Source organism: Rhincodon typus, chromosome 17, assembly GCF_021869965.1.
Source record: "Rhincodon typus isolate 14 chromosome 17, sRhiTyp1.1, whole genome shotgun sequence".
In the NCBI taxonomy this organism is placed as follows: domain Eukaryota; kingdom Metazoa; phylum Chordata; class Chondrichthyes; order Orectolobiformes; family Rhincodontidae; genus Rhincodon; species Rhincodon typus.
The window spans coordinates 26,775,884-26,802,734 of NC_063348.1; the positions used below are offsets into that span (position 1 = coordinate 26,775,884).

The 26,851-nt window shown below is 39.4% G+C and overlaps 1 protein-coding gene across 1 annotated transcript in view; it reads right to left on the bottom strand.

Annotated features, from left to right (window-relative positions):
* Positions 1–26,851, bottom strand: part of ipo7 (importin 7) — a 52,205-nt gene that overhangs the window by 19,910 nt on the left and 5,444 nt on the right. The window contains exons 3-12 of the mRNA XM_020533446.2: positions 19,766–19,919; positions 17,127–17,285; positions 16,563–16,719; positions 14,301–14,390; positions 12,930–13,024; positions 12,492–12,576; positions 10,460–10,594; positions 7,314–7,413; positions 4,580–4,656; positions 2,509–2,625 (exon numbers count right to left, since the gene is read on the bottom strand). Coding sequence (XP_020389035.1) covers positions 2,509–2,625; positions 4,580–4,656; positions 7,314–7,413; positions 10,460–10,594; positions 12,492–12,576; positions 12,930–13,024; positions 14,301–14,390; positions 16,563–16,719; positions 17,127–17,285; positions 19,766–19,919 — 1,169 coding nt within the window. The remainder of the gene's footprint in view (positions 1–2,508; positions 2,626–4,579; positions 4,657–7,313; positions 7,414–10,459; positions 10,595–12,491; positions 12,577–12,929; positions 13,025–14,300; positions 14,391–16,562; positions 16,720–17,126; positions 17,286–19,765; positions 19,920–26,851) is intronic.

A 26,851-nucleotide genomic window follows, 5' to 3' on the forward strand; every position in this document is an offset into this window, starting at 1 on the left:
TCCATGTGGTGTATGCACATCCAGTCTTGTTATGAAGGGAATTCCAGAATTTTTACCCAGCAGTGGTGGCCCCATACATTTGTCAATTTCCTCCTAGGTGGGTAGAAATCAGGGCTTGAAAGGTATGAAGGAGCCTTGCAAAAGTTGTTGCAGCTCATATTATAGATAGTAACATATTGCTGCCATTCTGTATCAGTGGTTGTAGTTGCAAACATTGAGGGTAAGAGATGGGGTGCCAATCAGCCAATTGCTTTGTCTTGGATGGTCTCAAGCTTGTATTGTTGGAGCTGCACTCATTCAAGCAAAATGGAGAACATACCATTGCACTCCTGACTTGAAAGACAGGCTTTGAGGTGTCACAAGAGCTCCTTACTGCAGAACTCCCAGCCTCTGACTTACTATTCTATGGATACACCATTTATATGTCTAGTCCAGTGCAGCTTCAATGGTAACCCTACAATGTTGATAGTGGGGGTTTCAGGAGTGGAATGCCACTAAACAACATGGGACAATGGTTAGATTCTCTTTTGTTAGAGATGTTATTGTCTGATACTTGTGTGATGGAAATGTTCCTTGCCACTTAATCCAAGTTTGAAAGTTGTCTAGGTCTTGCTCCGTTTGGACATTGATTGCTTTAGGGCTGGGAAAAGTCTGATCATTAGCAATCATCAGCATCTAATCTTATGCTAGAGGGAAAATAATTGAAATAACTGAAGATGTTTTGTAGAGGACACTATCCTGAGATTCTCCTGCAGAGATGTGAACCACAATCATTTTCCTTTGCGCTAGGTAGGATTCCAAGCAGATTCCCCCACCCCAAATCATTTGTTCTTTGTTATCCACCAAATGCAATTCCACTCTGGGGTTCTTCAGTTCCAAGGGGCCATAAGATAGCTGTACCCATCCAAATACACAAACATTTACATTCCCACTTCCTTCCCAGAGAAAATTGATTGAGTTAATTTGTTCTACGAACACAAGGAGCAGGGGTACAAAACTACACTGCTACAAAGTTCAGAGTTACAACACAGTGCAAAACAACTTAATTTCTAATGTCGAGCGATGAAGTCCACACATCAGAGACAAGATAGTAGTGTTCAGGGATGTACAGAGTAGATGGGTTATTGGGGAATGGGTCTGGGTGGGATGCTCTAAGGGTCGGTGTGGACTTGTTGGGCTGAAGGGCCTGTTTCCACACTGTACGGATTCTATGATTCTATGCTAGCACATTGCAACTATATACAACCTTAATAAGACTACATACATTCTCCACTAGGTGGAGCAGAACTGTGGATGTACAGAACAGCAGTGCAGCACAATGTCACCGCTCAACAGCTGCCCACCACAAGAATGGCACTGCTGGCAACAAAACAGACAGAATGATGGACCAACTGACACTGTTGCTCGTGTCCAACCCACAGCTGAATGGGCATGAAGAGACTGGAAGAAGCACAAGAGAAAATTGCAGAGAAAGCAAGAAGGATTCATTCAAAAGTGAACTAAATAAAGGTGGGGGGTTTGTGCGCATGCTGACACAGAATCCACACAGTGCAAAAAGAGGCCATTTGAGTCTACACCAACCCTTTGAAGAGCAACCCACTCATACACAACCCTGCATTAACCATGGCTAATTGACATACCCTACAGGGGCAATTTAACATGGCCAATCCAATTAACCTGCACATCTTTAGACTACAGGAGGAAACTGGAGCACCCACATAGTCATACAGACATGACGAAGACATGCAAACTCCACACAAACAGACAGTCACCCTAGGCTGGAATCGAACCTGGGTTTCTGGTGCTGAGAGTCACAAGTACTGACCATTGAGCCGCCATGCCACCCTGAGATCTAACAGTTTGATAGAGAAGCTACATTAAATAAAGCAAATCAGATGGACAAAGCTGTATGAAATGAATAGGTTGAAGTATAAATACAACTTTTTGTATTTTTTTTTAATATGAAGAGAGTGGCATATGGTTTTGACAAATTATTTTAAGGCTAAAAAACTTATTGGGCCTCAGTTAGGTGGATGCTCAACTGCCAGGAGGAATCTCAACTGACCTTTTCAGGCAGTGGTAGCGCTCCCTGGATTCAAAATCCTCCAGTGTAAACCAGTATTGTGGAAACAGATCTGTTAACTCAGCTCCGTGGTTTTTAATGGGACATGGAGACTTGATTAGCAGCATAACAGCTTGGACATGAAAAGTACTGCAACAACACATTCCTGCAGGAGGGAGGGTATGCCTAGTGATTAATGGCACAGTTCTATGGTCTGAAGATCACATTATGTCCTAGGGAACTGGCTAATTGAATGGGTATCAGTATTCGAGTGGGTGGAAGCACAGGACACTACGTGTGGAATGCAATGACACCTGCAGTGCTTGCATGGATGTATCCTGAAGTCAGTCATGGTGAAATGATTGTCACCTGCCCCATCCACAGTTGTGAAGTGCCCATTCTATCAACCATTTTGGCATTCAGAGTAACCAATCTAAGATAATCACCTTTAACAAGACTTCTGCTAGGGAGCCAATCATATGCAAAGCTCCATCTTTCTTCCGTGGATCAACAGTTGGTTCTGTGAGTATCTGGTAGCAGAAACCCATCGTTTTTTGCAACACCTGAATAAAAGAATCATTAAGAGGATTAACATAAGCATTTGTTTTTGTGCAGAACATCACAACACAAATATGAAGTAGAAAAGGGGAAAAATACTTCTATCTTTGAAGGCAGAAGTGTGCTAAGTGGGAAACAAATTAGGAAACAAGACTGAAACAGATGCTTCAAGGGAAAGGATTGCTGAAGACACAACCTCTGCCTGGAGATATGTTTGCAACAATTTTCACACCTGTAGCTAGGCCATCGTTAATATAATAGACCAACAGTTCATAACACTTACAAGTTGGTCAGAAATTCAATGACTGGATCACCGAGTCCCAGCATACAATTCTATCTTAGCATTACCTGATGGTCCATGCTGCGTTACACAAACACACAAGATTCTCAGGTGACGTTACAGGATAGATGCAGAGAAGTTGCTACCCCTTATGGAAGTCTAGGACCAGATGGCATGATCTCAGAATAAGGGAAAGATTGGCTCTGATTGCAAGACGGGGTTGGAGTACAAGGATAGAGAAATCTTACTGCAACTTTACATGGTGTTGGTGAGACAAAATCTGGAGTACTGAGAGCAGTTTGGAGGCAGTTCAGAGGAGACTCGAGGATGATCCCCAATATGGAGAGATTCTCTTTTGAGCAAAGATTAAACAAGTTGAGATGCTACTCACTGGAGTTTAGAACGAGAGGTGAACTCATTGAAACACAGGATTCTTAAGGGGCTTGACAGAATAAATGCTGAGAGGATGCTTTCCCTCATGGGAGAGTCTAGGACCAGAGGGCATAGTCTCAGAATAAAAGGGTGCCAATTTGTGACTGAGATAAGCAGCAATTTCTTCTGAGGGTTGAACGTCTTTGGAACTTCTTGTCACAGACAGCTGTGGGGGCAAAGTCCTTGTATACATTTAAAAATGGATAGATTTTTGATCAGTTGAGGGAAAGCAGACCTGAGGAATGTTGGACCAGTCACAATCATACCGAATGGTGGATAGGCTCAAGGGGCCAAAAGGCCTACTCCTGTTCCCATTTCTTATGATCTTATGAATCAGAACATTTAAGACAAAATGAGGAATTTCTTCTCAGGATATTGAATCTATATAATTCTTTACTGCAGGGTGAAGTGGAGAGTGAGTTAAGCATATTCAAGGCAGAGATAAGACACGATCTTTAATGATTAAGGAAATCAAAGGATACGGGAAAAAGGCAGTCAAATGGAATTGAGGATTATCAGATTGGCTATGATCTCATTGAATGGTGGAGCAGATGAATGGGCTGCATGGCCTACTCCTGCTCCTATGCCATATGTTCTTGTAATTCTAGAAGATTATATAATAAGCGGCAATTCAACAGATGCATTGGCTCTTCACTAAACTGATCAATTTTCACCTGATTTCTGTGAACTATTCATATGCTTTTCATCTAATCTTTGCACACAATATTCAGAAGTATGTAGAGTGGCTACATCGTCTTCAGGCGAAGTGATTACTTTCCCTTGTACTGAAGCATTAAACTGTCATTTGCTACCATAAAACCCAAAAGATAAAATGAATTGCAACACCTATTGTTCTCTCAAATTTAACAAAATTAGGGTACATTTCACTTCAGTTTTTGTATCTTTTATCTGGGCAATTTTCAATCATAAAGCCTGTCGCTGAACATGAAGAATGCCTGCAAGATCAACAAAACATTTGGTGGCCAGTGTTCCCTCCAAACTGCCTGGTCTCACAGACCAAAAAGATTCCAAAACACAAATTATGACCAATGGTATCCAGCTGCAGTACTTAAACAACTTAAAAGCTACACGAAGAACCCTCAGCCATGAACTAAAGCTCTGCTTTTTAAACAGCACATTTAAAAATAGCAAGTAAACAATTAATGTTTTGTTTGAATATTTATAAATGTAAACGCTAGGAAAAAATCTCAGCTAATAGCAATATTTAAAGATCAATGAAAACTCACTTCTTTTCTTTTACTGCAGGCTGTGTACAATAATGTTTGAGCAGCTGTTGTTGGAGAGATGAAGTCTTCAAACACATCTATAGATAAAACCCAGGAATTAATTGCAATAATGATGATCAAGCCCCCAAATGCAAATGGACTTTTAGTGAGATCTAAGTCAAATTAGTTCTGATTTCCCCAGGTCAAATTATACCACAAGCTATCTTAAAAGCCACCAGATGATTGAAATGCAACCGGAATTGTAATATCCTCACAATTTGTACATCTTAGCTGTCTTTTCCAGATTTATTCAAAAATCGGCTAAGAACAGAACGTTCTGATCATAAATATATTGCCCCTCCATATCTAGTCATGAATGGCAGTTGACAATTAAACTTGTAACTGGTGGAGGTGGTTCCACAAGAATCATGAATAATGGGGAAGCCCAATAGATCAGCATAAAAGTCAACAAAGGTGTACGTGCAACACCTACATCCAGCAATACCTAGTAGATGACGGATCTCAGTCTCCTCCCAAGATTTCCAGCATTACACTTGCCAGTTTTCAGACAATTAAATTCAACACGTAATATCACGAAACAGCTTGAATGCACTCGATACTGCAAAAGCTATGGAATCTGACAGATCAGAGTAGCAGGGTAGTAAGATTTGTGGTCAAGTACGACCACACTTCTAACTAAGCTGCTCGTGTTCAGCCACAATACTGGAATCTACTCAACAGTATGGAAAATTGCACTCGTATGTCCTGTGCACAACAAGAACAAAATCTGGCCAATTTCTGTCCAATCCCTCTACCCTTCTTCATTAGCCAAATGATGAAAAGGTGCTGTCAACACTTCTCTCAAGCAGCACTTATTCAGCAGTAATCTGCTTAATGATGCTCAGCTTGGGCTCCATCCGGGCCATTTAGCTGGAGCTCACTACAGCCTCAACACGAACATAGACCAAACAGCTGAACTCCAGAGGCAAGATGAGACCTACTGTTCTTGATATCACCTCTGCACTTGCCCAAAATGGCATCAAAAACAACCCTAGCAAAATCAAGTCAACAGGAACCAGGGGTTCAAATTCTAGCACAAAGGGAAATGGCTTTGGTTATGAAATAGCTAATTATCTCCATCCCAAGATATCAGTACAGGAGTTCCTCAGGGTAGATAGTTTCTAATCAACCTGTTGATTGATGTCATTATACATCTTTTGAGCAGTTAGGACTAGAACTCAGGCATCCCATCTCCAAACATCAATACTACACAAGAATGCTGTGGTCAAGTCCAAACCATTTTCAGCTGATGCAACTGTCATCTCGTCTCAATCATAAAGGTCAGGAGTGCAGATATGTGACAATTGTACAATATTCAGGATTCCTCAAATACCGAAGGAGCTAGATCACATACAGCAAGACTTGGACAACATTCAGGTTTGGGTGAATAAATGGGAAGGAACATTTTCACTACACGTACTAGGCATTGACCACCTCAAAGAGAAAATCTAACCATCTCCTCCAAGATCAACATTGAGAGAGTTACCACTAATCAGAAACACAATTGGACCGGCTAAAGAAATATTATAGCCACAAGAGATTAGAGACTAGGAATTCTGCAGCGAATAATTCAGCTCTTGACTTCCCAAAACCTGCCCACTATCATCAAGGGTCAAGTCAGAAATGTGATGTACACTTATCAGGATGAGTGCAACTCTAACACTCAAGAAGCATCACGCCATCGAAGACAGTAGCCCGTTTGGCTGGCACCCCATTCACCAAAAAATGTATGATGGCATCAGTAAGCATCATCTACAAGATGCACTGCAGCAACTCAAACTCTCTCCGACAGCACTTTCCAAACTTGAAATCTCTACTGCCTGGAAGGGCAGCCAATGCATGGGAATACCGCATGAAAAAGTTACTCCACAAATACATCTTCCTGATTTCAAACTATACTGCTGTTCCTTCAAAAGCTGGGTAAAAACCATTTAACTCCCTCCTTAGGAGCATTATGGGTGCACCTAAATAATTTGGACTGTAATGGTCCAACAGACAACTCACCACCACTTCAAGGGCAATTAAAGATGGCTAACAAATACTGGCATAGTGTCAGCCCACATCAGTGAAAGAAAAAAAATAGAATAAACTTTGAAGTAAATTTGTGACAACAAACTTGGTCAGGAAATGCAATTCTATAGTTAACCTTGCACAGCTTCAGCTAATACTTTTAGCACTGATTGGTAACTGTAACAAAGACTGTAGTTTCATGCATTAAGTAACCTATGAAAATCTAATGAGTACACAATTCTGGGTGGGGAGCAGGGCTTATGGCGTTGGGAGAAGGATAAAATGTCAGGTTCCCCACTCCTACCCTTAAAAATTTACATCCAACAATTCCTAGTATAAATAACCTTGCAGCTAATGGGATAAGATTCATCTCAATGAGCTGAGATTGCATGAAAGCTTGCTGCTATCCGTTGTCTCTGCTCAATATGGACAGTGCTTGCTTGGATAAAATATTCAAGGACAACATGGTGCATACAGAATAACCATAGCCAGGAATTAATGCAAAAGGAGGTAGTTTGCTTAAATTATCTAAACATAACCACAGGGATTTAGTGGAAAAGTCTAAGGACAGATTTTATTTTTAAAAATACCATTTATTTTTCAATGAGGCTCCATATCTTAAGGAATGAAATAATACATGTTTGTAAATTAATACCCTCACCTATGAGCCAAAATAATATCTTACCAAACTTCATTCGAATATACTCATACGGATCCTCCTGCCAGAGCTCCTCATCTGCATCTGTGTAGCACATCAGGGGGAAGACAACATCCTGGATAATGCCCTGCAAATGTCAAATCAAACATGTTAGCATAACAATTCATTACAATAAACTCAAAAAATTCACAAATTCAACATACTTTTCTCCCAAACATTTGTTTCTAGTTGGTGTTCAATTTCAATATATTACATCTCTTTGATACCCTACCCACTTGACCATTCTTCACGTGAGCCAGACAGTGAATGTCTGTAGCCTTCCAATCTTGGATGCCATCATACTTGCTGTTCTCGCTTAACACACTGTCCATTGGGAATCACTGGATTAGTAGGAGGAACCTTAACAACTGCCCTAATTTTTCAGGCACGAAAGTCAATGGAACAGTTCCTGTTCCCCACTCCCAAACCCTGAAACTTAGCCAATTTAAAATCTCTGCCCTTGTGCATTTACAATAATTTGTGCTTAAAATGAAATGCCCCAAGCCCTTTACCCAAGCGCTGTACAAAGTATGACACCACATTACATTTGATGACATTTGGTCAGTTGACTCTAAGATTGACCAAAAAGAGGCAAAGTAGCGTCTTAGAAGGAGGTCTGTGAGGCAGATGAGCACAGGGGTGTAACAGAGTTATTTCCAGAGTCTAAGGGCTAGGTAGCTGAAGACACAGCCATCAACAGTGCAGCGAATAGGACTGAGAATGCAAAACAGGCCAGAATTATAAAAGTGCAAAAAACTTAAATGATGTGGAGCTGATAGGATTTGAACACAAATATGAAAATTTTAAAATCAAAATGCTGTTTGCCCGGGGGATGTCAGAAGGCACTGGGATAACAGGGAATGGTACCTGTTGCAAATTAAGGCAAGCAGATGCGGTTCAAGTAACTTCAAGTTTATGCAGGACAAAATTTGCAAGTCAGTATGTTGGAACATGTGTTTAGAGTTAACAAAGCACAAATTAGGGCTTCAGCAGTAGATGAGCTGTAACAGGGCCAGTTTTAACATCCATTGGCAAGTTCATCTCAGATTCAGTGTGACACCAAAGATACAACCTGATTGACTTAGTCTCAGGCTGTTGCCAAGTAGTAGTATAAAGCTGGCAGGGGAATAGAATTTGGAGCAATAACTGAAAATCTTGGCTTTAGTCTTTCTAATATTTAACTGCAGGATGCTTCTGCTAAGTCAGTACCAGATGTCAAATAACCCATCTGCTAACGTTACAGCAATGGTCAAGTCAAGCAAGGTAGTGGCAAGATATTATCAACATACATGTAAAACTAATGCTGTGCCCTTGGATGATGCCAAGGACCAGCAAACAACTGTGAATCAGTAGGGGAACTAAGGACAGAACCATGGAGCCCACCCTCAATAACAGTACAAACGCAGAGACAGAAGACACTTCATGCAATTCTCTGGTTAAAATTAGATAGATAGGAATGGATTCAGATGAGGGCAGTGCCAGCCACCTAGAATGAAAGCTAAGAGGCAATGAAGGAGGATAGCGTATAAAGGCTGCAGACAGGTCAAGAAGGGCAAGCAGGAAAAGAATATTATGTGGATATTAAACCAAAGTTTGAGTTAGTTGAATTAAATAAAAAAGCAGCCTTATGAGGACCTAAATGATTAGGATGGTCACTGCTTTTAGTATATTTTTGTGTGTTTCTGAAAGCAAGTGTTTAATTAAATGTTGTAATAACAGCAGTGGACTGAGTTGTCACAGCAACTCAAAGGCTACAGTCTGATTTAAAACCAACACAGCAAAATGAGAGGTGATAATATGGACTACATCAGTTAAACAACGTACTAATCATGCAGTTATATTGTCCAAGAATCATATGGTTGATTAGAATACAAAAGTGGCAACAGTTGAGCAAGCTAAGGTTGCGTTGGAAGTTTGCTAAGACCAAGAAATAAGCCTCTTTTCAAGGAAAACAACCAGTTTCTCACAGATTAATTGATCCAACTGGCAATGGAAAACACCACATTTGTTGGAGACTGGAGAAGTCAAAGTTTGAACACACAGCTTGTCTGAATGGAAAAAGAGTTAAAGAAAGCTTTTCTTCTCAGAATACATTTAGCCAACTCAAGAGGTTGCCTGATCAGCAGCTGGAGATCCAGATGGAGTGAGGTGATCACTTGAGGTTGTAAGCATTGCACGGGTAAGAGTTTTGCACTATTGTGTACTGCATTTTGCTTCAAGAAAGAATTCTGGATATGTTCTGTTGTTAGAGCTACGGACATCCAGTGTAAACACAAGGGACCACGAGAAGCCAGAATAAAAGCCTACAAGTGGTACAACTAGCTGAGCCACCTGGGAGATGCAGGTTCTCCCCACACTCACCCCATATTATTCACCACTTCAATGCAAAGAGTTTCACAATTATCTGATTTCCCAAGTATGAACTATATATCATTCGACTCAGGATTAACCAAAATCCATGCTGTATTCTGTGACAAAGTCTTGATGTAAAGTAGCAGTTGAATTAAAACTTTTAAAAAGTTTCCCGATTGCTTAACTGGTTAAAGTAATTGTCATCTAAGCATTCCTTAGACTTTAGTAAATGAGAGAAACTGCAACTGGGTTTCAATTTCCTACTTTTTTTTTGGGGGGGGGGGGGGGGGGGGGTGGTGGTGAAGGGGTTAGCTCTGGCATGACCAGTATGACAGAAAACAGCTTCTCATTCTAGTTTATTAGCTGACCTCCTGTGCTATATTATTTCATATCAATTGAGAAAGTATAACACAACCAATGATCTCAATGTGAGCACATAACTTGGCTCAGATATGTTGATCCTGCCAGTTTAAAAACCTGGCAGATATCAACATTCTGGTGATGTCAGATGAAGAACACGTCCATGGAAGATTTGAAACAGGTAATGGTCAAAGTAGTTCCACTGATTGTGTAGCTTAAGATTAGGTCTCCACTGATACAATCACTGAATATGAACCTGTATAAACATGATTAAAACTCCTGGAAAAATAGCATTATTAAATTAGCTGAACTACAGAATGGCAGAACTGTTAATTGAAAATCTTACTATGTTTTCAATATAAAAGCACTGCTTAGAATTTTTGCTTAAAACATGCAGCAATCAAAATTACAAGGAGCCTCACCTGGATATGAGGTTTCAGATTTTTCCAGGTGACAGCATGTGCAACCCCCTGGTTGATGTAGTTCAATGTTTGCTGCAATACTCGAGGAGCCACATATTGTTTTTCTTTGTATTGATATAAAACTTTCAAAAGCACCTATAACAAGATATAACAAGTTAAGGGCTAGCTTAGATACAAGGTAGGAGCAGAGGTAGGCCAGTCTATCCAGTCTGGTCCATCATTCAATGTCAGATCAGCCATGATCTCAAACAATTCTATTTCCTGCATTTTCCCCATGACACAATTCCCTCACTGTTTACGGAGAGAGAAAAAAAAAAAATCAGTCTATCTTGGCCCTGAACATAGTTAATAACCCAGCCTTGACAGCACTCTACGGTAAAGTATCACTACCCTCAGAACACATTCCTCTTCGTCTGTCTTAAATGGATGAGCCTTCATTCTGAGATTATATTCTCTGGTCCTATACTCTCCCAAAAATGGGAACAACACCTCCACATCTACACTGTTAAGTCCCCTAAGAAACAGGTAAATTTCAATAAGGTCACCCTTCATTCTTCTGAAATCTGATGAGTATAAGCTCAATTTGCTCAACCTCTCAAAACAGTCCTTCCCCAAACACTATATCACAGTTAATGTTCTCTGGACTGCCTCCATTGCTAGTATACCTTGCCTCAGATAAGAAGTCCAAAAACATTCGGAGTACTCCAACTGTGGTCTGACCAATGCTTGGTCTGCCTTTAGCAAAACCATCCCACTTTCACACCCCATTCCTTTTGAAATAAAAAAGGTCAATATTCCATTTTTAAAAATTTATTCACTTGTGGAATGTGGGCATTGATGATGTGCAGCATTTATTGCCTGTCCCTAGTTGCCCTTGAGAAGGTGATGAGCTGCATTCTTGAACTGCTGCAGCCTACTGTAGGCAGACCCACAAAGCCTTTAGGGAGGGAATTCCAATTCTGACCCAGCAACAGTGAAGACACAACAATATGTTTCTAAGTCTGGATAGTGAGTTGCAGGTGGTGTTAGTCCCATATATCTGATGCCCTTGCCCTTTGGTACGGAAGTAGTCATGGGGTGGAAGGCGCTACCAAAGGATCTTTGGTGAGCTTCTGCAGTGCATCTTGTAGATAGTACACAATTCTGAGCGTCAGTGGTGGAGGGTTGCAGATGTGGTACTAATCAAGCAGGATACTTTACCATGGATGGTGTCAAGCTTGAGTGTTGGTGGAGCTGCATCCATGCAGGCAATTGGGGGGGTATTCGATCACACTCGATTTGGGCCTTGTAGATGGTGCTCAGACTTTGGGGAGTCAGGTGGTGAGTTACACATGATAGTATTCCTAGCTTCTGACCTGCTCTTGATGCCACTGTGTTTATGTCTCAAGTCCAGTTGACTTTCTGGTCAGTGGTAACCCCCAGATGTTGATAGAGGGGGAATTCAGTGATGGTAACACCATTGAATGTCAATGGTGATGATTAGATTGTCTCTTATTGGAGATGGTCATATTCTGCAATTTGTATGGTATGAATGTTACTTGTCACTTGTCAGCCCAAGCCTGGAATCTGTCCAAATCTTGTTGCATTTGAACGTGGTCAGCTCAATACCTGGGAAGTCGTGAATAGTGAACATCATATCATCATATATAATATCCCCATTTTTGACCTTATGACAGGAGGGTCCTTGACGTAGCAGTTGAAGATGGTTGGACCTAGGACACTAACTCAAGGAACTCCTGCAGAGATGTTCTGGTACTAAGATGACTGACTTCTAACTACCACAAAAATCTTCCTGTGTCAGGTATGACTCCAACCTTATTCCCATTGCCTTTAGAGTTTAGCTTTTTGAGATTCATGCACTTAAAACATGTTAGGTATTGTCGTAAGTATGCAAAGATCGAAAATACATGATCTATACACAATGTAAAAGTGGTAAAGTGCTGTTTCAAAGTGTTACTACAGTCACTCATTATTCAACAAAAACGTCTTTGATGCCACATCTTAGAGAAATTGTATGGAAATTATACCATACCTGCTGGATACTGACAGCATAACCTTTGAGGAATACTTCAGCAAATTCATTGTATTCTTTGGAGACATTACCTGGACTTCCATATCTGATAGATACAAATATATTTCAGTACTCACATTGAAACATTTGAAATTTTAGTTATGTATTTTAAAGCTCCATAACTACAGCTCTTTCAAATAGGTAACTGATCAACAGACACATTCTAAGGCTATCCTGATCTTTACCCATTGACATCTCAAGAGTGATACGCATGGACACTGGGCGAGGTTAGAATTAACACAGCTCTAATGCTCAACACTACATTCAACATACAGACAACTGAGTAAAGTAATAAATGGCACCTGTGGAACAAAACTCCAGTTATGAGTAACACATGCAGAAAATGGGGAATAATAAAGTTCCTAGACTGGTGTATAAATTACACTGAAAAGCACTCGCCTTTCAAATAATCTGGCCAAGATGTGCAAAGCCCATTTTTTGCACTTCCACCAAGGGAGCTCAGGTCTATCATCTTCATCAACTTGCAGAGTTTCCTTAAAAGCAGCACAAATACAATTATAAAAATGTGAATATTTAGGAGCATATACCTGCAGTATGAGGTTTACATAACTACCATTATAGACATGGACAAAGACAATATATTGGAAATACTCTGCAAGGAACGCGCACAGGTGAAACGTAAACAGTGTGCATCAGAACCTTAAGCTAAGGAATCAGCAAATGGTCTGACATACATCAATCTGGTCATCAGTATCATTACCTTGCTTAAGTCCAGTGCCTTGACTGGGTTGTGAAATAAAGCTTTAGAATCTTAAATATCAATTAAGAACAATCTTATTTGATATGCACTGGATCACTTTCAGTGAGAAGAACAGGGTAGCAATTACTGGTTAGGAATACTTGGAAATAAAATGCATACATATTTTTAACTGCTATAAGAGGAACAAATGAGAAAAAAGGTTACATTCAAAATTGCAACATTTTACCAGTATAACACTAACTCAGAAAGCTTATCAAGAAACAGTATCATTGCAGAAACTTAATTCAGCAGTCTTCCTATTTACCTGGGAAGCAAATATTTATCATGTACTTTTAAAATGAATGCTTTATTTTCTGGCAGCATTTCAAAACTTACACCATCATCTCTCAACATCCCAATTCAACTATCTATTTAAAATAACCCTTTAACATAGAATGGCTAAAAGCACTGAATAAAATTAGCTATATTGTTCATGCCAGCTCTCTGCAGGAACTACTCAGTTAATCATCACCCCCTTATCCGCTACTTTATAATCTTTCAAACTTTGTCCCTTTCAAAGGGCTAATCTAATTCCTTTTTAAACACCACAATTGAATGTGCCTTCACTTTACAGGCAGGTACTAACAATTTGCTTTATAAAATTCAACTTTGTGCCTCTGTTGGATATTTTGCCAGTCACCTTTGAGTTGGGTCCCTTTGGATTTCAACCATCCCATCAATGGAATGAGTTTCTCACTATCTACTCTTCAAATCTCTTATGACTGAGCATTCTTGTCAAATCACGCATCCACTTTCTCTTCAAAGCTGAACCATCCAAGCTTCTCCAATCTAGTCATTTAACAGAAGTCGTTCCAAGGAGCTTCCAAATTTAAAAACTGTTTACCCGATTTGCCACATCCTTAAGGATAAAGAAACATACAACACTTCATCTTTATTCATGTTCCACTTCCCTTGAAGAAGATAACAAACTTCCAGCTCAAATATTTACGCAGTCAATACTAGAAAGGGAGAGATTAAAATTTAAAAAGGAAAACAAATAAAAAACTTACAGGAGGAACATCCCTATCGACAACTGTTTTGAGTATTTCCATCCATTCAGTAAGGTTTTGCTGGCTTATCAGCTCCAACGGTAGAGTGTACTATAGGCAGGAAACAAATTATTAAACAAAAGAACTCAAAGTCCAGCCTGATAGCATCACTTATTTCAGAGCTTGGATTTTCAACTAGTGGCACATGGGTTTGGTTTGTGTTTATTGATCAACATGTCAGTATTTCTGGAGCCATGATGGTCTTAAACCAGTACTAGACAGACAGCGAGCTGCTGACATAATGGGAATTTATTTGCATTTGGAGAATTTTCTGATTGTACAGAGTAAACACTGAAAAGCATTAGCTTGTTGTTTTTAGTTGAAAAGGATCAAGTTTATTTTTTGCTGAGGGGAAAAACATCACATGGAAAACATTTGGTTTCAGTTCACAGATGCCCTGCTGGAAGTTATACGAATGGAACAGTTTCTCAGAGTGATAGAACTGTAGAGAAAGAGGTTGCCTCAGTGGTTCCAAATCAGAACAGGAAACTCAGAAGAGGGGGCTCTGAAGCTAAGAAAATCTAAGTTCAGTAGTATGACTAATCGAGGAAATCAAGCAAGAGTTGAAAGCAACAGTTAAGTCAAGCCTAGAGGTGTAATAGAAAATGGAACTTGCACTGTTGGGAATGGTGTAATGACGTAGTGTTGGATAAATGGAATTATACTTTATTGTTGCCAAATCTTTCAACATGTGTTGTATGCAAATAGTCTGGTGTATTCTATCTATTTTCCAAAATAAGCATTAGCTTTTAGAGCAATAAAACAAACAAACAAACAAACAAACAAACAAACAAACAATCTATGGCACTGTATGCTTGTGTTTGAGTGAAGTACCAGCTCATTAGGGTGACACAGTGGCTCAGTGGTTAGCACTACTGCGTCACAGTGCCAGAGACCGGGTTCAATTTCAGCTTTGTGCAAACTCCACACAGACAGTTGCCTATTCTCCTGGTGTCTGCATGAGTTTCTTCCAGGTGCTCCGGTTTCCTCCCACAGTCCAAAGGTGTGCAGGTTAGTTGAACTGACCATGCTAATTTGCCCTGAGTGTCCAGGGATGTACAGGCTAGGTGTATTAACCATGGGACACGTGGCATTATAGGGATAGGGTAGGAGGGTGGGATGCTGGTTGGAGGGTCAGTGTCGACTCAATGGGCTGAATGCCGGTTTCCACACTAGAGATTTTAATGATTACTTAAAAACAAAACACGATGTAGCAGGCCAGATTCCAGTCTGGGATCTAACTTGCATAATAACAACACTGGCTAGGATCATAACACACTACACACTTCATTCAAAATCACAAACATCGAGCACCAGGCCATAGGACTCATCTGCCTACACTGGTCCTCTCAATGATTAATTCACTGTGCCATTCCCAGTTTTCTCTCAATAATCCTGCACACAAAGTTTTCTCAGCAATGCAAGAGTCATGCCTCCATTAGACAAAAATATATTTCAAGTGGGAGAAAAATAACCCAGACAGTGAGGTGGAAGTAGCAGCAGCTGGTTCATATTATTCCTGCTCATTAGAAATTACCAAGGTAAAATTACATTATATATCTACCTAAACATCTAGCACCAAGCAGTATATTTGCTTTCACAAAAGCTTTGAATTCTGGGGTGAATTAATCAAAGTTTTTTAATGCAGCTTCCTGATCTCATACTTAACAGCTCTACAGGCAACGTTCAGAGGTGCCTTTATTATTCAACATATTGATAAGCCTGAGCTGGGACAATGCTCAATTCAAACAAAGTCTTTATTTCCAGGAAACAGAAATGAAGATCTCCAGAACCGTGTGGTTAACCTGATATGAAGCATTGCATAATGGTTGATTACTGCAATGGCATGAATAAATACTTCAGATTTGCAAGATTCTTACAAGAATCGTGTACTTGACTTTCAGAAATAAAATGCAATGATACTAAAGTTACAGCCACTGACATATGTCCACCACAGTACAACAGCAAGATCACTGGACTTGACATTTGGCTTCAAAATCCCTGCCAAAAAAAAAGACTCTGCACTTCCTCAACATCCAACAGATATTACTCGAACATGGAAAAGGGAGCTTCCATGTAAATTAAAAGATGGCCTTGAGTTTGTTTTGGGGCAGTACACAAGTTTCTCATGCTTAGGAATAGCAAAGCACAGCCATGTTTTAAGACAATCTCACTGCATACAGAACCAGTATTGAGGTAACACTTCATTTTGCATTATAATACCTGAACAAGTGCATAGAAAATTTTGAAGATCTGCTTTTGAATTAGGACAGAGTGGTCTGAAGGATCAGAGAGAAGTTGGACAAAACGATCTTTCATCATTGGCAGAAAGTGCTGCATAGCTGCCACCAATGGGCTTCGTTCTTCTGTTTTCTTGTACCTGCATGTAAAATATGTAAAACTACCAATCAAAAATAAAGCACAACACCAGAAATATATTCCTACACTTGAACTGCACATTCTATCATTCGACACAAATCAAATCAGTTCTTCTGGGAAGACCGACTTCTTGGCCAGTCTGAAGTCACATTCTCAAAACTGCTCAAAGCACTTCACTATGCCGTGCTCTACCAAATCAGTGAAGAGGAGTACTTTGATTCAAATAGCTCCTCAATCTCAAAGATTTTATGAATGAGGAAGGTATGGGTGGAGGCAAGAAAAAAAAAAAAACCAGGAGCTATGAACATAACTTAGATTTTAAGCCATTTTTATTTGGCTTCCTTTAGGTCATATTACCCAGAAGGCAAATAGGAAAACCGTTCAGAACCAAAAATACTAAGCGCTTACTCATAGTTCTTCACCAACTGATAGAGGCAGAGGAGGATCCCAAGCCAATAGGCACTGTTATCAGACTGTAGATAGTATCCAATTTTATCAGCAACGGCTGGCCACCTGACTGGATAGTCATGTTTGATAATTTGGTGAATGCAAGTAGTGAGTTGCACCCTAAAAAAAAATTAAAAGGTATCATGATACCAGTTACTCAAAAATAAAGGCTATGACAGTTTTAAGTAAAAATATAAAAAGGATCATACATTACTGAAAATGTAATGTCTAAAACTTTAACAGTTAGAAGATGCATTCATGTGTTAAAATCTTAGTGAAGGGACAATATACAGTCTAAACAATTGTGTTTAGCTGGTGTAAGAACAGCAATATTATGATGTGCGTCCTTCCCCTTTTCCATAAAAGATTACTATTTCCTCAATTATCTGATTCAAACTAACAGTCACAATGCATGTGTAAATCTCACACTGTTGACTGACCATTCTATCATGGGTTATCATAGCTAAGCTCAATGTGCATTCAAGAAATTTACACTTCATCCAGAAGGATTATTGTAAAGTAATTAAGAGTGCATTAATTCTAAAGTGATTTAAGCCTTTTCCTTATCCAGAATCAATGACCACAATTTAACTTCTAAAAAACAACATGCATGGATCTAATGTATCGCAGACTACAGGTTAAATCCAAGACCCCTCCTTGTCTGTAAAGCTCAACTACTTGATAGAAAGATTTTCTCCTTTCCAAAGGATCAATTCAATGCATTCAAAGGGGAGAAATACTTTATTCCCCATACTGCCATTTAAAAAGGCCTACATCAAGGCAACACCCAGCGTTCTCTGTCCAAAACAGGAAGCATCAGTAATATTTGCTCAACACAAATGCTAACAGTACTGAAGATTTGTGCTCCAGAACTTGCTGGGCCTCCAGCCAAGCATTTCCATAGTACAGTTACAACTCTGGGATCCACATGACAATGTGGAAAATTGCCTAGATATGTCTTGTCCATAAAAAGGACAAATCCAACCCAGCCAATTACTGCCTCAGTCTACTCTTGATCATCAGTAAAGTGATGGGGAAGGTGTCATCAGTGCTATCAAGCAGTACCTACTCAGCAATACCTGCCAAGTGTTGCCTAGTTTGGGTTTCACCTGGGCTGACAGTGACATGTGCGCCATTCAAATGCCAGGCTACGATCATCACCAGTAAGAGGCAGTGTAACCTGTGTGCGTGCGCATGTGCTCTTGTGTAGGGTAACCAGTGACCAGAAACTCAAGTGAACTTGCCACATCAACAGTGGCTACAACAGCAAGTCAATTACTGTGGTAACTTGCCTCCTGACTACCCAAAGCCTGTCCACCACCCACAAGGCATAAATCAGGAGTGTGATGGAATGCTCCCCACTGGCCTAAATGGGTACAGCTCCAACAACATTCAGGAAGCTTGACATCTTCCAGGATAAAGCATCCTGCTTGATAAGCACCACATCTGCAAATATTCAGGCCCTCCACCACCGCACTCAGTACATACTGCTGCTACTAATCTACAAGATGCACTGCAGAAATCCTAGGACCCTCTCATTGCACCTTCCAAACCCATGACCATTTCCAACTGGAAGAATAAAAGCAGCAGATACGTGGGAACACCACCAACTGCAAGATCCCTTCCAAGCCACTCACCATCCGGACTTGGAAATATAATCGCTGTTCCTTTACTGTCATTGTGTCAAAATCCTAGAATTCCCTCAAAGGGAATTGTGGGTCAACCTACAGCATGTAGACTGCAGCAGTTCAAGGCAACAGCTCAGCACCACCTTCTCAAAAACAACTAGGAATGGGCAATTAATGCTGCCCAGCCAACGAAGCCCACGTCTCAAGAGGGAGTAAAAATGATTAGGACAGCAAGAGCACTAAAGTACAAGGTAAGAGGACCTATAACTATTTAAACAGTAATACAGAGGCACACACTGGGAAAGGAAGCTGAGAACGAAATCTACCACACCAAAATGAGATTATAGACTATTGGTATGAATGTGGCTGCCAGCAATTAATAAAGCCAGTGTATGACTGAACACCCAAAGGAACCCCATTTTTGATCACTTGAATGCATCAATTTAACTCATCAGAACAGCAAACTGAACTAACAATGGCCTAAATGCCACAAGGAGGATCTTGAAAGTGGAGGACTCATGAAAGAGTAACTATTTTCATAAAGTACTTAAAGTAAATAAAATGCAGACCAATGAATTCAGTATCACTGATATTTCTGAAACAGAGCAAACTGAAAGACAGAGACAGATAAAACTGTTTTTAGGAAGAGGAGAAAGGTCCTGGCATTAACCAAGGAAGGAAAAAGAACACATTCAAGTTGGTCATAGCTGTTTTTGTAGATGAACCTATAGTTGTCTACAAAGCTTTAGCAAAGATTTGCAAAAGAGCTTCCAGATGTCGTCTTAGCCTAGGTGAAAAGGACTTCAGAGGCCAAAGATTATGAAATTCAAGGATCAACATCAAGCTCACATTGTCTGCAAATAAGGAAATGCTGTCTTTTGTGCGAATTCGCCATTCAGATGTTAATTTACAGAATATTTACCAGTCTTTGAAGTAGCATTTAAAAGTAAACAAATCTTTCCCACTACAAACCTTATTAACTCAGGTGACTGAATGATAGCTTCTATTATGTTGTCACGGATGAACTGTTGATCTTCTTCTGGAATAGTAAATGGTGGTACATCACCAGACGTAGCTTCACGCTCAGCCCAGTACTGCGTTATTGTATTTTTCAAGTAAATTACACCTGAGAGAGGGAATTAAATGAGAAACTTCTAAAATTTAAGGTACTTACATTGTTGGTGATTTACAATTCTGGCACTTAAATATGCAATTTGGAAACTATTTACTGATTTGAATGACTAAATATTTGCATGCACAAGACAACCTTTCAGTTTCAGTGAAAGAAAACACTTCACAAATTAAATACTTTTAAAGCAGTGACAGTTGGAATGTAGCAAATGCAGCAGCTAATTTGCACAGAACAAGGTTCCATTATAAAAGAAGGAACAGAAGGTTGATAGGATGCAATTAAGATTTAACAAGGCTCATGGGAAGCAAAAAAATTCTACCATAAACATTTTGGGCCAAATGGTGATACACACTGGTCTTAATGTTGTAAAATTCTATGCAACATTTGTGTTTAAATGCAGGTTAACTGGTAATGAGGGATAAACACTGAGGACCAAATAACCACTCCCCTTCTCTCCATTCAAAGGGGCCGAGGTATCTTTAGATCCAACTGAACGAGGAATTCAACATCTCTTTGAAGGGCAGTTCTTAATGTAGTATGCAAGTGTCAACCTAGATTAAAAAGTTAAATCTTTAGAACAGAGCTTGAACCCACAGCCTTTCGACTATGAAGAAACAGAAATACACTAATACATGAGAGACGATGTGTGCATTGTGACACAGATTTAAAAACTGAAAAGAAGCAGTTTAACTTGATTAAATAAAATACCTCTGGATAGCAATGGGCAGATGTTACTAAGCAGTGAATGAAGGTCATGAGACATTCAACATTGGAACTTGGTATTATTCGACACATATTTCTTTGGATTGCCCTGTACAGGAGATCTGGCACCTACCTGAACACCAACTCTTGGCCTCCTGAAACAATTCAGTCTTAATATTGAGTGTAGAACCAGAGGCAGGAACTGTCATTAAAATTCTATTTTTAAATCAGGTACAGAAATAAAAGAAAAACAAAGCATAACATAGGATTAAGAAAGCAAAACAAAAAGAAAACAGCTAGAATGAGACTGCAAACTCAAAGCCATTTTTAGTGTCAGGTAGTATAGTAATTAAAAATTATCACCTGCTTTAAAATCTTCTTAGAATGGAATGGACAATCCCTAATTTTTCAGGTGTGCTAAATGGGTCTATTCTAAGTAAGAACTGAACCTCCAATCCATTCTGTGGGCTTAAATACTATGTCTCCACCAGCTAACATTATCAAGAAGCCTTGACAGAGTGGGGCAACTTCCTGAATTCTGCCACTTACTATGTGTCCTGGTATTTCCTTGACAATTTACACAATAATTGTGAATGGTTTCACCATTAAAGCCCAGACCCTGCATCATGGACCTGTTTGCTCAACAGCAGGCATCAGAATTACAGATCAAACATCTAAAAGAAGTGAAGCTTCCCACACGAAATTATATTTGGCCCTTGCTAGCAGCAGCAGTAAAATAAAATATGAAGTGGCCTACACTTTCCACAAATCAATTTCAAATATTATGAATGCTTGATTTTTTTTTCAGTAATCAGCTCATTCACAACTTGCTCTAAGAATCCAAAAACACTGAACTGAGTAAATCTGTTTGTTTTTCTGATCTACATAACTCAAAATTCTTTAATTTCAACTGACAATCCTTAATCAAATACTTTAATAATCTTCGTAGAATGTTGAAATATTAATTCAAAATTCTATGCAACATCTGATCTCTCTATAGTTAAAACAAGGGGAATTGAATTTTTTTTAAAAAAACATGTAAAAACCAAAAAAGAATAATCTCGGGGACAAATACAAATACAGTCTTGAGTTAACACTTTGCAGGCCAGATAGTCTTCAAGAATAAGTTTATAGAGCTATGCCAGAACATTAAGAATGAATAGTAACCAACTTCGGCTGCGCTGAAAACAAATCTATGCCTACAAAGGTAGAAGCAAAACGTACAAGAGACTCTTTAAAACGACAGCACTGCATCCTCAAATAAAAACTGTTGCTCACGTCTATCCTGATATATCAATTCAAAAGTTGCAGGGCACAGCAAAGACTGCAGGAAAGGAAGCCGACTTTCCTCAAATTTAAACAGTTTTAAAAAAAACTGTAGACAGCTTCTGATGGGGAGAACAATTGCACATATTCGTGTCTTCCTGTGTCTGTGTCCCTGTAACTTGCTCCCAGTTCTGAGCTGCTCAGTTAGATGAGAACCAATCAGCTTCACTTGCAAACAAGTCCTCAGTTCCTGATCATCTGCACATTGCGGGAATCCACAGCCACAAAGTTAACAGTAAGAATCAAATTCCTTGCTGTGAAATTATGCAGCCATTCTGGTAAATCCACTTTCAAAACAAAAATAGTTCTTGCATTGCAGTCCTTTTTATTTTAAAAAAAGAGAGAGAAAAATGAAGAGTCCTTACAGCAGACAGAACCTACTGTGCAAATTACAGGATCATAAAACGGTTACAATGCAGGAGACCATTTGGTTGTCATGTGCACCCAGACTTCCGAAGGGAGCAAGTCATCTAATGTCATTCTGCAGCCTACTCCCATGCGATCTGAACACATTGCCAAGATAATTGATCAGAAATCCACAAGTACTGAAATCAGTTCCACTAGCCTAGATTTTGTGGTCAGCAGGGAAGTAACAGTGCTTGTTGCCAACCTTGGAAGATGGCTGCCCAAATGATCGGAATCTCTGGTAAAGGAGAACTCTGTCATAAAGCTTGTTTAAATCTGATGCAAAGTCAGAGATTGCCAACTGTACAGCAAGTGATGCCATCAAACTGACTAAACACAATGAGGTATTTACAAACAGAAAACCAAAAGGTTAAAGGCAAGTAACATTTTTCAGATACGAATATAAATGATAATATTAAAAATATCTTAGCAAAATTTGAAATTCAATAAATAAAGCCAGTTTTTCAGGAACAGTAAGCATATTAGCAATAACTGTGAAGTTTACACTCCATTAAAATTCCTGTTATACCTCATTTGACAAGGCACAACTTTTTCAATGCTTTATTTTAGAGGGAGTGCTAGCAGCACAAGAGAATCCAATCAATTCATTTCCCACTGGTTACGGTCTAGGGGTGCCTCAATCATTACCAACTACAGAATGATTTTCCTCATATGTAGATGAAGGCACAAAATAAATCTTTTCCAATTGCTTTTCTTGAGATTTGAGCACTTCCCCCCCCCACTTTCAGAGGATTATCTTTCTATTCTCACTAATTCATAAATTAGTTGATGCAATCATAGAGCAATAATATCTTCTATGGTGTATTTGGACTTGTGCAGGAGCAGTATTAGACAAATGCATCAATATCCTCAATCATCAGCTGTGTATTAAAAGAGTCACAAGAAAGCATTAATTTTTGTTTTACAAAACCACAGTACTTAAACTGGTACAACACACCCACCATAAGTTGGCAACAAAAACTTTCAAAATAACTGACATTCCTACATACAAAAAACATCTTAAACCCACTTTCCGCAGAGGTAATGCACACCCATCACATATGCACAAAGCTGGAAAAATCTAACCAAGTAGTTACCTTTTAACTGCACCTCAGATTTAAACTCAATATTGCACTAACAGCATTGTGAAGAAGGATCCCTCTACTCAAAATGTTAACAGTTTGTTTTCTCTCCACAGATGCTGTAAGACCTGATGAGTTTCTCCAGCAATTTTTGTTTTCGTTGTATTACATTGTGCTAAATACAGAATGACCACACTCATACTGGATTCATAGGTAGTGTAGTTTCACTTTAGTTGTAGATCGCAAACAAGCTCACTTGATACATACTAATAACTTGCAGTTACAAAGCGACTATATATACACACATCCTTAGTCTAGCATGCTGCTACTTGAACTCATGATTTCTGGTCATGTGATGTTATCCTCATCCTTGATTACATGAACTAAAACTAAAAGAAAATGGTAAATTTTATTGTTACATTATTTACATAGGAAGACTTGCAAACTTAAGTTTACAGTCTGCGTAATGGATAGATGATTTGACAATCCTTCCACTTCTCCTGACAGCATAACCATCCAGGGTGTTCTTGACTCAAATGTACATTGTTTGCTTGCATGTTGTAAGAACGTTGGGTTGTCATGATCCTCCACAACTTCATTATCCAAGTGTGTCTGCATATGTTCAATGCACATTTGGGAGTACTGTACAGATAGAGTTAGTTTGTTTCTCCACTGTAAGATCTAGGCACAAATGGGATATTCTGTGGGCAGCCAGGTTCCTTAAATAGATTGTATGATTCTGATTTCTACATAAATTAAACCATTCCACACCTACATGGAGGTAATGTACCAACTTCACTCTCCCTTGTTTCTCAAACAGTTTGTCCTGTACTTTTGACAGCCTTGGCAGGTGATGATAGGGTAGGGTTATCTTGCCTTGCTTTCCAAACATTAGTCTCTCTAATGATGGCAAGCCTGTATCCAGGGGTGTAGTTCTTGGGTGTAGCACAGCAGTACAAAGAACCTGTTGTCTCCTAGCAATTCATTAGCATTTTAATATTGCAAATCATTCATTCAGCAAAACCTTAGACTAGGATAATGTGGTGAAATGGCCATGTTTTGCATCCTATTTGGCATATGTGCCTAAAAAGGTCTGCCTGTGTACTATGGCAGTTGTCACATATGACCATTTCAGGTGTCCTTACTATATTCATTGTATCTGCCACAGAGGCACTTTAAATTGTCCTTTCATATTCTGACAATTGGTAATCTGGAGAAAAATCATTGCCACGTATGGTGAATAAATCTGTTCTGACTTTCGACCAGGTGACTGATTACACATTTGAAGATGTACAGGATCTTTGTGCCATGGTTGGTGACTCTGGCACACCTTGCATGCCCTATCTACTTGATAACATTATTGATCTCTGACCAATACCATGCCAGCAATTTTGTTCACTCTCTGTCCACATGCCCTTGGTGCAGCTGTAAGAACGAGCCCTGGTGAAGGGCTTTGAATACAAGCATTACTATCTCTTCAAAAGATTATGCCTTTTGAGACACCTAGTCTGGTACTCCTTACATCAAGTCAGGCCAACCTATGATAAATTTTCATTGTGCTTTCAATAGTTGATCATTAGCCATTTCTTCCCAAAGTTGGTCACATTCGTGCTGACCAAAATTAATCAAATGACTGAAAGCATGCCATTGCCTCAAAACTGTCTCCTTGCAAGTCTAGTGAAATTTCTGCATTCTTCAGATTTGGCTATCTGCTCAGTGGGTCTGAGGTAACCATTTTGGTACCAGGTTTGTAGCAGGTGAAACTGTGCCCCTGTAGTTTGACTAGAAGTGATGAGAAGTCAATATAGTCTCAATGACACATTTCTCAGTGATTTCTACTGAATCATTTCCAATGACTTGTGTTTGATCTGTGATGAACCGTTTACTTGGCTGGCACAAATGACAGAATACAGAATGCTAGAGGAAGTGTTTGATGCTCCATATTGTGATAATTGGATTGTACTTACAAATGACTTTTACATCAAAATGCAATGGGTTTGTAATCTTGCTTGATGCACACTCCCAGCCCTACCTGCAATGCATCAACTTACAAGATGGTCTTCTTCCATGGGTTATGGTATTGTAGGATACAGGTTCTGCTGACATTTGCTTGAGTTATTCAAAAAAATTTTGATAGTTCTCAAACTACGCATAGAGCTCTCTTAACAATAACGGTTTGTTGGAAAAGTTTGGTATGCATTGTGTTCATATGTTTAAAAAAGAAGCCATCTCAGCAGATCTTTTGTCTTGTGGGGTTGTCACAATGTTTTTGGCTTTCCTTGGTTAGGACAGAAACTATAGTCTGAAAAGTTTCTGACCTACGTACACCTGACTTTTCTTGGAAGATTCCTTCATGAACATCAGGAAGTTTTAATTTTGGTCACGCTGTTTGATTTTTCCCATGACTTGAGATCAAACATGCCCAGATTGTGCCAACTTTCTTTAGCATCCATGTATAATAGAACTACATTCTGTACATGACAGAATGTTATGACATTCCATATCATCCAGCTCGCTCGCATGTGAATACTGAACTTTCAGGGAGAGTTGATTGATGGAATTGCAGAAGCCTTTGAAAATTACCACAGTATCGAATCTTTGGCTATATTTATTGTAAGCTCTGGATCAACTCACGCAAGTATTCCCTGCCTCTTCCAATATGATCAGTATTTTAGTGATGCCACGAATGATTACAATGTTGAGTTCAGCACAAGCAGATTAGCCTTGCTTTTGTTGGTCCACACATCCAAGAAAAATAATTGTGGCTCCCATGCATTTCATCGTCAGCACATCTTACTTACCCATTTCTGGCTACAGCTCATGCTTTTTGGTCCGTGCATCTTTTGGTTTTTGTTTACGAATAGCATCAGGGGTTGTCCTGACATCCCAGCAATTTCTACAGCCTATTTTGGGACAGACTTGGCACCCACATGGGCTACCAATCTGGCTAGCTCACAATTAAGTACTCACTTCGGTTTGTTTTGCTTAGGTCCCAATATATATTTATTCAATTACTGCATTGATTCTATGATCAAATATAAAGCATATAGAGATGTACAGCATGTTCTTTTTTTCCTGTGATATTCAAATTCTCATCATTACCTTCATTTTTTTTTGGACAAGCCACTTGACCACACCATATTCTTGAATTGTATTGTTATGCTCTGATCAGGAACATCGGTGATACTGGGTTGGTAGATCGTGCCAATTCAATTTACTTTAAAATCTCCAGCAGGCTTACTTAAGAGACAACTTCCAGTTAGAGAGTAACACATACTGAGTCTCACATGCTGCTACCTGCAATAGTATCATCTGGTCCTTGGATTATTAGCATACTCAGTTCTTAAAGCAAGACCACACAATTAATGGGTGTTCATTCCAAAGGAATCCATTACATTTCTCCCACCCCAG